Here is a 14650-nt window from a genome sequence, read left to right on the forward strand (position 1 = left end):
TTCAAATCCACATGCCTACAATTTTAAATGTCTGACTCCAGTTCTCTTGCTTTCTCTTTCACATGTAGAAAATCTATTGCGACTATACTAGTCCAATCTGCATATCTGTGCTAATATTCTTACATCAAGATCAACTGTATTTCATCATCTATTGGAATTAAGCCAGCTGTGTAAGGTAGGATATTCCAAAGTTCTTAGCATGTGGACCTCTGTTGGAGGATCTTATTCCTGCCTACTGCAAAGTCTTTTTCTAACACAAATTATTTTATGTCACTTAAGAAAACATATGTAAAAATCAACACAAAATTTATCACTACCTATAAAATTAAATGAAAATCTTCTCTTTCAAAATTACGTGCATGGAAGGAACTTCCCTGGTGGTCCAGTGGTTAAGGATCTGTACTTCCAATGCAGGGAACACTGGGCTCTATTCCTGGTTGGGGAACTAAGGTCTCTCATGCCATGTGGCCAGAAAATAAAAGAAAACAAGCAAAAGATACCCTGAATTGTTTACAAAATTACATACAGAGAAGATTTTTGTTGAATACCTAAATCTAGCTATAACTGAATCTAACACAGAACCACTTATTTGCTACCCAAACTGTGATTCACAGATGAGGACTTGAAGCACCAACCCTAGCATCTTGTTAGAAATGAAGGGTCTGTGTGCCCCTGATCAGACCTGCTGAAAAATAATTTGAACTTAAACTACAATCCTTGGCAATTTTTAGGAATAGTGAATTTAGAGAAATGCTACTCTGGAATAGATTTTCTCACCTTCCCAGTGTTGATCATTACAGAAGTATAATGATCTGTACTAGGTGCTATCCTGTAAATTACATTCCTATAATGGAGAAAGGGGTTCATACAAAGTACTATCTCATAGAATATATTATAGTAAAAACTGAATTGGACAGTCTTTACAATATGCTAAGCTAGTGGTGCACACATGCTAAGTCGCTTCAGTTGTGTCCGACTGTTTGTGATTCTATGGACTGTAGCCCTTCAGGCTCCTCTGTCCATGGGATTCTCCAGGCAAGAATACTGGAGTGGGTTGCCATGCCCTCCTCCACGGGATCCTCCTGACCTGGGGATTCTACCCACATCTCTCTTACTTTTCCTGCAATAGCAGAAGGGTTCTTTAATTTCTGATATAAGAAGGAAACCTTTTTGGCTTTGCAAAACTTTCATGAAACCAAAAGTTATACTACCCAAGTTATTATTACATTAAAGAAGCAAAGTTATCCCTTGTTTTCAAGAGGGCAATAGTCAGACATTTTGGGGATTGTATGTCCACCACAAATCAAAGCATTCAAGATCCAAAGGACCTATTCAAGACCAATTGTCAATATTATGCTTTTGAGAAAACTTGAACTCAGGAATGTGATGAGGTGCCAGAAGCCTTAGAACTTTGGAAGCAGAAGAGTTAACAGAGAAGGAATGACAAAACTGAATTCACCTAACTTATAATGGAGTCTCTTAGGAATAGAGAATCAGAAGAAAAAATCCATTTTGTCCAGACCAGTGTCACCAGGGAATATCACATACATAGAGGCTGATGTAACAAGAGGAAAGCATGTCTAATGAGCCAACATGGAAAGATGTAAACAATCCCTCTGCTGCAGGCCCTCAGCCTGTGCCTCTTTGGTTAGACAGGATGCACTTGTTGCTTTTGCAATCCTACATCTGGCGGAGAGAACAATGCTTGATCTCTTATTGCTGTCTTGTGGGGAGACAGAGCTTTGGTCTGCATTGCCAGCTACTTAGGGGGAGATTTTGACTTTCACAGGGAAACCTCCTGCACAGAGTTCCCAAACAGGTGAGTCTGAAAGCTCCACAGACACTGCAGGAGAGAGTCAGAGAGGATGGAAGCCAGAAATGTACCAGAGGTCACTTGAAGACCAATCTAGCATAGCCCAGAGGCAGAGGTCACTGCGGTTGTTTGCTGGGTTTCCAAAAAATGTATTTACTTATGATGCTGGAAAAGGAACACTGCACCTGAAAATGTGAGCAACAGTGTTGACGATTAAATCTTGCTAGTGGAAGCCCACAAAAGAATGAATGGGTGGTATAAACTGCATCCAGTAAAAGTGGAACATGAGTCTAAATTTCTTCTAATTAACAGGGGTAGACAAATAGGGTATTAACTGTAGAGGGTCAATCAGTGAGGTGAGGGCATTTCATTTTATTGTAAGAAGGGACATATCAGACTGTGCATCCACATAGAGGAGAAAGATCTAAACCAATGACCGTTTGCAAACACATACTTTCAATAGCTGGGTAGGAAACACACGCATTACAGTATCTTCTCTCACTCTCATGTTCATATAAGAAAAAAAAAGTTGTGTAAGTGAAATGATGTATGCTAGTGAGGCTTACTTTGCAACTATCTTATCTGTGAGGTTAAATAGATCTATGGATTTGTTAACCATGCAGTGTTTCTGTATTTTAAAAAATCTCTATAACTGTTTTATTTTATATAGTGATATCAGAGTATTGTTATTCCTTTTTAGAATTGTGTTCTTTGATAGAAATAATTATTTTTTAACAAAAAACTTAAATTTGTGATTTAGTTCTTTTATATATGCATAGATGTATTTGAGGGGATTGTACAAGAATTGATAAATTTTGTTGGTCTTATCTACCAACATTCTCTTCTTTTCCAAAAGAATTTGGGTATAATTGACACATGGCAATATATGAGTTACAGGTACACGGCTTGATGGTTCAATATTTGTTTATATTGCTAAATGATCACCACAGTAAACCTAGTTAACATCTGTCACCACACATAGTTACAATTTATTTCTTGTGATGAGAGTATTTAGGATATAGTGTCTCTTAGCAACTTTCAATTATGCTAAATAAAAAAGTATTATAAACCATAGTTACCATGCTGCACAGTACTTACCATGCATTCTTTTTATCCTTATTTTTCTTACTGTAATAATTTAATCACTTTAATATTCTTAATGTGTCAACTCCTGCTGTAAGCAAGAAAGGAAAGTGAGAGTTCTTCAGCATCCTTAGTGGTGATAATTTCTTATACATATTTACTTCTATTAAGAGTTTCTCATCTGTTATTCCTTACGATTCCTTTTGGCCTTCTCATTAAATCTTTTCCTAAAAGTTGCATCATCTGACCTTAATTTTTTACCATTTGTCTTATATTCTATAAACATATTTGAATTCTTCTATCTACTTTTAAGATAAAATTATAATTTAGATACTTCTTCTTCCTCACATTGTAAATGTTCTTCTGTTGTATTGTTTCACTTCCAAATCTTTGGCAGTTTGATCTTGAATTAGTAATCCATGTAATATTGTTAAATTTTTACTCTTTTGTGTCTTTTGATCAGTTAGTTGTAGATTTTCATTCAATTTTATTATGTTCTATTGTTCATAAAGGGGCTTCCCAGATGGTGCTAGTGATAATGATCTTGTCTGCCAATGCAAGAGAATTAAGAGATGCAGGTTCAAACCCTGGGTTGGGAGGATCCCCTGGAGGAGGGCATGGCAACTCACTCCAGTCTTCTTGCCTGGAGAATCCTGTGGACAGATGGAGGCTACTGGCAAACTACAGTCCATAGTGTCACATGGAGTCGGACACAACTGAAGCAAATTAGCACATAGCACCTTGCCCAGGAAAAATATACTTAACATAATTGCACTCTCACCAATATAATTTGTTCTGTAAATTCCTAGTTTTTGCAAAATATCTTTGTAAAATGTGTTCTTAAACATACTTATATACTTTTACACAAATGCATCAATACCGTCCTGAATATATCATAAATGGTCTTCATATTTTAGTGACAAATAGTCATTGTGTTAAATGTTTTTTTTTTTACAATTTGTCCCTCACTTGTTTCACTCTCAATAATACCTCAGGGGCTTGCTTCCAATCGACCAGTATCATGTTGGTTCATTATTTTAATATCTATATAATATCACATGGCGTGGTTGTGTGACTCAAACATTTGGTGGTCTATGACATTATTTATCCATAAATGATTATTATATCACTGCTACAAAAATATTTTGAGAGCCTTAATTTAATTCTGTGCTTTTCAACCAAGAATAACTGTGTCCCCCAGGATTTTTTGAGCAATATTTCTAGTCATTATTTGCTGTCACACTGATGAGGAGTAAGTGGTGGGCAAGGATGTTTCTAAACATCCTGCAATTTACAGAACAGACGCCCCACCCCAGAGAAGGAACAGGCAGAAAATGTCTAATAGCACAGATATTGAGGAATTCTGAGTTTAAAACTATCTGTGCTTCTAATAAATGCTGGAGAGGGTGTGGAGAAAAGGGAACCCTCTTACACTGTTGGTGGGAATGCAAACTAGTACAGCCGCTATGGAAAACAGTGTGGAGATTTCTTCAAAAACTGGAAATAGAACTGCCATATGACCCAGCAATCCCACTCTGGGCATACACACTGAGAAAATCAGATCTGAAAGAGACACGTGCACCCCAATGTTCATCGCAGCACTGTTTATAATAGCCAGGACATGGAAGCAACCTAGATGCCCATCAGCAGATGAATGGATAAGGAAGCTGTGGTACATATACACCATGGAATATTACTCAGCCATTAAAAAGAATTCATTTGAATCAGTTCTAATGAGATGGATGAAACTGGAGCCCCTTATACAGAGTGAAGTAAGCCAGAAAGATAAAGAACATTACAGCATACTAACACATATATATGGAATTTAGAAAGATGGTAACGATAACCCTATATGCAAAACAGAAAAAGAGACACAGAAATACAGAACAGACTTTTGAACTCTGTGGGAGAATGTGAGGGTGGGATATTTCAAAAGAACAGCATGTATACTATCTATGGTGAAACAGACCACCAGCCCAGGTGGGATGCATGAGACAAGTGCTCGGGCCTGGTGCACTGGGAAGACCCAGAGGAATCGGGTGGAGAGGGAGGTGGGAGGGGGGATCGGGATGGGGAATACGTGTAAATCTATGGCTGATTCATATCAATGTATGACAAAACCCACTGAAATGTTGTGAAGTAATTAGCCTCCAACTAATAAAAAAAATAATAATAAAACTATCTGTGCTTCTAGTATCAGTAAAAATGTAGTACCAATGTGGATTTTTATATATATGCCTAAAGTGGATTGCTCACTTTTACACTGGGGTCTTTAGCGCCTTTTTAAAAGATGCATCAGAGAAGGAACTACTTAATTTCCTTCTAGATAGATGGCCATTTATTCCAGTTTTTATTGAGCAATCCAACCTTTTCCAACCAAATTGAATACAACCATCCCGAAGGATAGTGTTCATACCTAAAGTGAAAGTGAAAGTGAAGTCGCTCAGTCGTGTCCAACTCTTTGTGACCCCGTGGACTGTAGCCTACCAGGCTCCTCCATCTATGGGATTCTCCAGGCAAGCATACTTTACTGGGTTGCCAATTCCTAATCATAACACACTATAACAAAGCATCTACTATCTGCCAGAAATTTTTGGGTCATTATATGTTATGTTTCCTTGAGTCAAGGTCTTTTCTAAATTATTAATTCATGTCATAAATGTTTAATTACTCCTATTATAAATCATGTTTCAGTCAACTTTTGCTGTTCCATTCAATTTTCTTTAATACGATTATATGAAATCACCCTTTTTATTGGTTTCATATTTTTGACATATTTTGTCATTTCATAATTCACTCATTTTCTTAAGTGCATTTTTTAAATATATTCACATACATTTGAGAAAATAATAAGTGAACAAGGCAGTTGTCTCTGATGATAAGGCAAATTAAGTCTTTGATGATTAGTATTTTAAATTATAGTGGCAAAGTCACAGTACAGTGAAATAAAATATAGTGTCCTCAGGCTTAAATCACATAAAGAAATTTGTTCAGAATAAGAGAATGAATTTTCCTAACCTGCTCAGCTTTATGGAGTATGGTGTGCAAAGGCTTTTGTGTGTTGTACAAAGCCCAAAACTAGAAGTGTTGGATTTATTAAAAAATCAAACATTAAGACTAAGAGTAATAAATCACTGCAGATGGTAACTGCAGCCATGATATTAAAAGACACTTACTCCTTGGAAGGAAAGTTATGACCAACTTAGATAGCATATTAAAAAGCAGAGACATTACTTTGCCAACAAAGGTCCATCTAGTCAAGGCTATGGTTTTTCCAGTGGTCATGTATGGATGTGAGAGTTGGACTGTAAAGTTGAGTGCCAAAGAATGTATGCTTTTGAACTGTGGTGTTGGAGAAGACACTTGAGAGTCCCTTGGACTACAAGGAGATCCAACCAATCCATCCTAAAGGATATCAGTCCTGGGTGTTCATTGGAAGGACTGATGCTGAAGCTGAAACTCCAATACTTTGGCCACCTCATGCGAAGAGCTGACTCATTGGAAAAGACCCTGCTGCTGGGAGGGATTGGGGGCAGGAGGAAAAGTGTACGACAGAGGATGAGATGGCTGAATGGCATTACCGACTCGATGGACATGAGTCTGAGTAAACTTCAGGAATTGGTGATGGACAGGGAGGCCTGGCGTGCTGCAATTCATGGGGTCGCAAAGAGTCGTACACGACCGAGCGACTGAACTGAACTGAACTGAACAAACAAATTATGACCCATAAGAGAACAGAGATAGAACTTGCCTAATTCAGTATCGGACCACACAGAGAGGTCAAATCATTTGGGAAAGCACAGAAAAGACATCTTCTACTGCTTCATATAACACATATGAAACTTTTGTTCTGTTTTGTACATTTTCATTTTTGAAATGTTAGTTTACTCTCGTTGGTTATTTTTCTCTTGGGATATTAAATCTGTATGGTTTTTCACATCATATAGATATAACTGTTTCTTTCCTTGGAAAAGAGATATGTTTCTTTCTGATTTATCCTAGGCATCAAGGAGATGTAACTGAGGTTGGAATGTTGCCAAACCAAGGAGGCTTTTCTTGGTCACGTTGTCTCAGGGATGATTTGAGCTTGTTAGCTTTCCTACCTTCATTTTATCTCTCCCTCATACTTTTTATATTTCTTTACATACAGGGCACAAAGTGGCTGTAGCTAAAAGGAGCCTCAACTTTATTATTCTCTCAGAAGCTTATGAACTGAAATTTCTGCATACCACTTAAACTTTGCTTAGGAGAAGATTACAGGAGATGTAAAGTGAAGCAGGTTTGATCCCTAAGTCAGGAAGATCTCCTGGAGGAGGGCATGGCAAGCCACTCCAGTGTTCTTGCCTGGAAAATTCCTTGGACAGAGGATCCTGGTGGGCTACAGGATAGGAGTCAGACACAACTGAAGTGACTTAACACAAACACACACACATAGGAGAAAATTAATCTGATCTGACCAGCTTGATCTATAACCACTGATGGCCCAAGGAGGGTGGTTCTGGATAAGAAATTCATGACAGCAGCTGCTCAGGAGGTGATACTGTGTCTGTGAACCTGTGCCTTGTGAAATAGGAACAGTTCTTTTTAAAGCAGAGGCACCTGAGCTCATATATTAAGTTGGCATACTACGGTGACAGTGGTCAGAACCCAATCAAAGATGGTACTAAGCAGAGGATCTGATATTATTCACAGGATATCCTTGCAACTAAATCCATAAAGTGCTGGGAACAAAATGAAAGGAAGAATTCTCTGTGGACTGAAGTGTCAGCTGTAGCAGGGAGGCCACCTTGTTCCTCAGCATTCCTGTTGTTGTTCAGTGGCTCAGTCATGTCTGACTCTTTGTGATCCCATGGACTGCAACACACCAGGAGTCCTTGTCCTTCACTATCTCCTGGAGGTTGCTCAAACTCATGTCTCTTGAGTTGATAATGCCATACAACCATCTCATCCTCTGTCATTTGCTTCTCCTGCTTTCAATCTTCCCAGCATCTGGGTCTTTTCCAATGAGTCAGCTCTTCTCATCACATGGCCAAAGTATTGCAGTTTCAGCTTCAACATCAGTCTTTCCAGTGGATATTCAAGGTTGATTTCCTTTGGGATTGAGTGGCTTGATCTCCTTGCCATGCAAGGGATTCTCAAGAGTCTTACCCAACACCACAGTTCAGAAGCATCCATTCTTAGACGCTCAGTCTTCCTTATGGTCCAGCTCTCACATCTATACATGACTACTGGAAAAACAATAGCTTTGACTATATGGAATTTTGTTGGCAAAGTGATGTCTCTACTTTTTAATACACTATGTTTTTCATAGTGTTTTTCCTGAAGAGCAAGCATCTTTTATTTCATAGTCGCAATCACTGTCCACAGTGATTTTTGAAACACAAGAAAATAAAGTCTTTCACTGTTTCCACTGTTTCCCCATCTATTTTCCAGGAAGTGATAGGTCCAGATGCCATGATTTTAGTTTTTTAAATGTTGAGTTTTAAGCCAGCCTTTTCACCCTCCTCCTTCACCTTCATCAAGAGGCTCTTTATTTCCTCCTTACTTTCTGCCATAAGGGTGGTGTCATCTGCATATCTGAGGTTATTGGTATTTTTCCTGGCAATCTTAATTCCAGCTTGTGATTCATCCATCTTTAATCACTTCTCCTTTTACTCATTCCTCTCTCCCACTGGCTTCCTTGTTTGGATCTGAAAATGTGGAACCAGCATCTTCCTCAGGTCCTTTGCAGTGATTGTTCCCTCTGCTTTCACTCTAGTGAGTGCCTTCTCTTAGCATCACACTAGGTCCTTCTCTTCCTTTCTTAATGTTTCTTCAAATAAATCCTTGTTTTCAGCCCTTGCTTGAACACTCAGCATAAAATAATGTCTCCTGCTACTCTCTCCTTTACACATGTTTCTGTTTTCTTCATACATCTGTCACCTTCTAGCATATTATATGTTTATTTGAATATAATTCTTCACTATCCTTGGATTGTGAGAGATTTGTTTTTAAATATGTCTAAAATGTAGATATATTTTATCCCATATATGTGCACATATTTATCTCTTATAGGTACTTAGAATATGTATGTTCTCAATATGTTTCTCAATAAAACTGTAAAATGTGAACTGCTTGGAAATATGCTCAAATGGGACAAAAATTTTGAGTTAGAGGTGAAATGAGGTATACCCTCAAGGAGAATTTATCTACATAGAACATATTAACATCAATTTTTTGTCATCAAAATGGAGATCACAGTATTTTAGCTATTTGAGTAATGTCAGTTTTAGTAAAAATTATCATGTTATATATATATTTTTTCCCCAATAGTCACATCCATCACATGGAACCAGAGAACAAGACTCAAATTTCAGAATTTCACCTTCTGGGATTCTCAGAGGAAACAGAACTGCAGCCCATCATATTTGGGCTTTTCCTCTCCATATACCTGATCACTGTGTTTGGAAACCTGCTCATCATCTTGGCCATCAGCTCAGACTCCCACCTCCACACTCCCATGTACTTCTTCCTCTCCAACCTGTCCTTTGTAGACATCTTCTTCACCTCCACCACCATCCCAAAGATGCTGCAAAGCACTCAGACACAGAGGAAAGTAATCACCTATGAAGGCTGCATCGTCCAGGTATATTTTTACTTACTCTTTGCAGGATTAGATGACTTCCTCCTGACTGTGATGGCCTATGACTGGTATGTGGCCATCTGTCACCCCCTGCAGTATACAGTCATCATGAACCCCTGGGTCTGTGGGCTGCTCCTCCTGGTGTCCTGGATCATGAGTGCCCTGTTTTCCTTGTTACACAGCTTAGTGATGTCGCAACTGTCATTCTGCTCAGACTTGGAAATCCACCACTTTTTCTGTGAAATCACATGGCTGATCCAACTTGCCTGTTCTGACCCCTTTCTCAACAACGTAATGGTGTATTTTGGATCTGTAATTCAAGGGGGTGTTCCCCTTACTGGTATCATTTACTCTTACTCTAAGATATTGTCCTCTATCTGTGGAATCTCATCTGCTCAGGGGAAGTATAAAGCATTCTCCACCTGTGCATCTCACCTCTTGGTTGTCTCCTTATTTTATTGCTTGGCCTTAGGAGTGTACCTTAGCTCTGCTGCTATCCACAGCTCACATGCAAGCGCAATTGCCTCAGTGATGTACACTGTGGTCACACCCATGCTGAACCCCTTCATCTACAGTTTGAGAAATAAAGACATAAAGAGGGCTCTAAAATTTTTTTTTTTTTTTGGAATGGAAACATTTATAAAAGAGCCCTTTGGCCTTGGGCTGAAGAACTTCCCATGATAGAAGGGCCCAAAGCCTCGTAGGCAGATCCGTGATTCTTTGATTAGATTGTGATAATAGCAAAAGTTTCTTCAATTTATTACCTGATATTTCCATTTCTTTGATTTCAACTTCTCTATACAATTTTTAAAACATACTTTATTAACTTTTCTGTTCTCTGTTATCTAAGTTTTTTCTTTTGTCACTTTTCTGCTCTCTCAAATTGATTCAAAATCTCATGTGAAACATATATGTAAATTCCCATTTATCTCATAAGACTTCACACATTTCTTAAGAATAAATTCTTCTGAAATGATATACTATATACTGAGTAATTTTTCTTTCTTTTTACTAAAAGAATAATCATGAATTTTGCTCCTTCTATGGAAAAAAAAAACTAATTTGGAAACCAAACCAATTACATAATTTCATAGGAGAGTAAAATATGAAACTACAGTCTATCATGTTTTAGTTCTTCATACCTTGGAAAGTCACTACCATAACTGCTCTTTCCAAAAATGTAGATGTTAACAGATACTGTATTTCATAAGTGGTCATCTGATTTTACTCCCTAACAGTGTACTATTCTCTATTTATTAATAGCTCAGTGTCCACATTGCTTTCTGGAGTTACTGGTAAAACTGAGCATCAAATGCATGTCTCTAATTGACATCTATGTGAAACAAAGATTTCAATAAAGAGCTTGACATAATAAGACCTAGAGTCAGAGAAGGTCTTAAGTATGATGTAACAAAAAATACTGGAGAAGGAAATGGCAACCCACTCCAGTGTTCTCGCCTGGAGAATCCCAGGGGCGGGAGAGCCTGGTGGGCTGACGTCTATGGGGTCGCACAGAGTCGGACACGACTGAAGTGACTTAGCAGCAATAGCAGCAGCAAAAATTTGTGTCAGATTATATCTTTGCAAGCGATTTTTTCATGGTGTCCGTTTACTTATTGATGTATGTGGTTTAGTGTCTGTTTGTAAAGGGGTTTATCATTGAGGTGAAAGTTTTTTTGGTGTAATTATATCATTCTGTTTGAAAACTTCCATTGTTGCCTACAATTAAATGACTCCTTCCATTTCTCTAGATGAAATATTTCCCCCATTCCATTTCTGTCATAACCAATAAAAGAGTTGTGAATGAATAACTTAAATACCATATTTATATGATGTACATGATATATATGATATTATATATATGATCTATATCTCCAAATTATGGCTCTCTAGATTTAAATTCCCATCTAGTCCTGTGACAAAGGCACAAGTTTATCACAAATAGGCATATACTTTTAACCTTTCTTGCTTACCTACAAGGAAACCTAAATGGAATCCCTTTTTAATAAAATTGTATGACATAAACTTGAATAATAATCATGAATGCTATTCATGTATTACAACAATTGCCTTTCCTTCAGTTCTATTCACTTGGACTATAGCATTAGTTAGCTGTTGCAACATAGCACATCATCCTAAAAGCAATGATTTAGTGTAATGGATCTTTTATCTAATGAGTTTCTGTGGTGGGGAGTTGATCTGAGTTATGATTGTCTCCTCAGGGGTCTACTGTCAGCCGTCAGGCTCTATTTTGTGTTTTAAGGGCTCCTCCACGATGATGTGTGCAGTTGTAGTGGTCTTCTGTCTTGAACAACTTTATGTCAATTTCTTACTTTTATGTAAGTAGGTTATTCTTTAGTTTATCATGGATGGTGATTAGATGAGAGTTGGACCATAAAAAAGGCTGAGCACCAAAGAATTGATGATATCCAACTGTGGTGCTGGAGAAGACTCTTGAGAGTCCCTTGATCTGAAAGGAGATCAAACCAGTCAGTCCTACAGGAAATCAACCCTGATGATGAGGCTGAAGCAACAATACTTTGGCCGCTTGATACAAAGAGTCAACTCATTGGAAAAGACCGTGATGCTGGGAAAGATTGAAGGTAAAATGAGAAGAAGGTGGCAGAGGATGAGATGGTTGGATTCCATCATTGACTCAATGGACATGAATTTGAGCAAGATCTGGGAGATGGCGAAGGACAGGGAAGCCTGGCATGCTTCAGTCCATGGCGTTGCAAAGAGTTGGACATGACTTAGTGACTGAACAATAGACTTTATAAGAAAAACAAACAAAACTGGATTTCTCAACTGTTAATTACTATATTTAAATTTCACTGTTCTTAAATCCATATATGCCACTTTGCTTCTCTCCCAGTTAGAGGAGTTGTCTCTCACCAATTTTTGTGTGATTAACATACTACCCTTAACAATGCACAGCCAGAAAATTTTAATTCTTAACTCCACGCATGGTTTTTCCATGGAATTCACCAGGCAAGAATACAGGAGTGTGTTGCCATTCCCTTCTCCAAGGGATTATCCCAACCTAGGAATTGAACCCGGGTATCCTGCATTGCAGGTAGATTCTTTACCAACTGAGATATAATAGGTTAGCAGGAGCAGCATATGATTGGGCAATTATCTATATTAGATTCCTATTGCTTCTTTAACAAATTACAACACTAGCAAGTTAGAAGGAGTACCTATCATAAAGTTCTATGAGACAAAAAGCCTGAAGTCTCATAGATGTTTTCAAGACTGTGATCTTTCTGGATGCTCCAGAGAGAATGCACCCAATATCTTGTTAATATTTTACTTCTAGTGGTCACCAGCATCGCTTAACTCATGGTCCTTCCTCTGTCTTCAAATCCAGATGCCCACAATTTTAAATGTCTGACTCCAATTCTTCTTCCTTTCTCTTTCACATTTAGAAAATCTATTGTGATTATATGAGTCCAAACTGGATATCTGTGCTAATATTCCTACATCAAGATCAACTGTATTTCATCAGCTATTGTAATTAAGCCAGCTATGTAAGGTATGATATTCCAAAGTTTTTAGCATGTGGACATCCTTTGGAGGATCTTATTCTGCCTACTGCAAAGTCTTTTTCTAATAGAAATTATTTTATGTCACTTAAGAATATTTCTATAAAAATCAACAAAAACTTTATAGCTACCTATAAAAATGAGTGAAAATCTTATCTTTCAAAATTACATACATGGAAGGGACTTCCCTGGTGGTCCAGTGGTTAAGGATCTGTGCTTACAATGCAGGAGACACTGGGTTCTATCCCTGGTTGGGGAACTAAGGTCTCACATGCCATGTGGCCAGAAAATAAAAGAAAACAAACAAAAGACACGCTGAATTGTTTTCAAAATGACATACAAGGAAGATTTTGTTGAATACCTAAGTCTATTTATAACTGAATCTAACATAGGACCGCTTATTCGCTACCCAAACTGTGATCCACAGTTGAGGACCTGAAGCATCAACACTTAGCATCTTGTTAGAAATGAAGGGTCTGTGTGCCCTTGATCAGACCTGCTGAAAAATAATTTGAACTTAAACTATAATCCTTGGTAATTTTTAGGAAGAGTGAATTTAAAGAAATGCTACTCTGGAATAAATTTTCTCACCTTCACAGTGTTGATCTTTCAATTAAGTTCAGTTGCCCAGTCATGTCTGTGACCCCATGGACTGCATCACGCCAGGCTTCCCTGTCCATCACCAACTCTTAAAGGAAAACATAGGCAGAACACTTGATGACATACATCAATCCCACTCCTAGGCATATACCCTGAGGAAACCAACTTGAAAAAAACACATGTGTCCCATTGTTCATTGCAGCACTATTTATAATAGCTAGAATATGGAAGCAACCTAGATGTCTATCAACAGATAAATGGATAAAGTAGTGTGGTACATATCCACAATGGAATATTACTCAGTCATAAAAAGGAACACATTTGAGTCAGTTCTGATGAGGCTGATGAACCTAGAATTCTATGGGCTCAAGCAAATAAAAATCCTAAGTCTAGCCCAGATAAAAAGGTGGAGAAAGAGACACCTCCTCCTAATAAAAAATGCTTCAGTGTCACATTTCAAAAGACATGGGTAAAGAGAAAGCTTCAGTTAGGGCCATCTCAACAAACAGGTATAATTTCAATTCAGTAATGATTTATTTTTTCTTCCAATTTTAGTAGTGTCTGTATTTTTTTTTTCACTTATTTTTAATTATATGCCATTCATTGAGATAATGTCATACAAGTTTCATGTGTACAAACATTTTTTTTTTTACTTCTGTGTACAGGACAGAGCACTCCCAAGCAAAACTTCAGTTTCCATTCATCATGATAACGTCGATCCCTTTTAAGCGATTCACCGTCCCCTCAGTCCCCTTTCCCCCATGTAGAGAGCTCTGTTCTGTGTACCTACGTGTTAGATCTTGTTTGCTTTGGAGTTCTCATTTACTAGCTTTGTTTGTTTGTTCTATTTCACATATGAGTGAGATCAAAGGATATTTGTCTTCTTCTATCTGATTTATTTTACTTAGTAAAACACCCTTAAATTTCATCCATGTTGTTGCAAATGAAAGCTTTCATCTTTTTCATTCTGAGTAGTATTCCATTGTG

At 37.7% G+C, this 14650-nt stretch overlaps 1 protein-coding gene across 1 annotated transcript; it reads left to right on the plus strand.

Annotated features, from left to right (window-relative positions):
• The first annotated feature begins 9221 nt into the window (after positions 1-9221).
• LOC122699150 (olfactory receptor-like protein OLF4) lies at positions 9222-10199 on the plus strand. Its single transcript, XM_043910725.1, has one exon. The coding sequence runs from the start codon at positions 9222-9224 to the stop codon at positions 10197-10199; it is 978 nt and encodes a 325-aa protein (XP_043766660.1).
• Positions 10200-14650: the final 4451 nt, after the last annotated feature.

The sequence above is a fragment of the Cervus elaphus genome, chromosome 9 (assembly GCF_910594005.1).
Source record: "Cervus elaphus chromosome 9, mCerEla1.1, whole genome shotgun sequence".
NCBI lineage: Eukaryota > Metazoa > Chordata > Mammalia > Artiodactyla > Cervidae > Cervus > Cervus elaphus.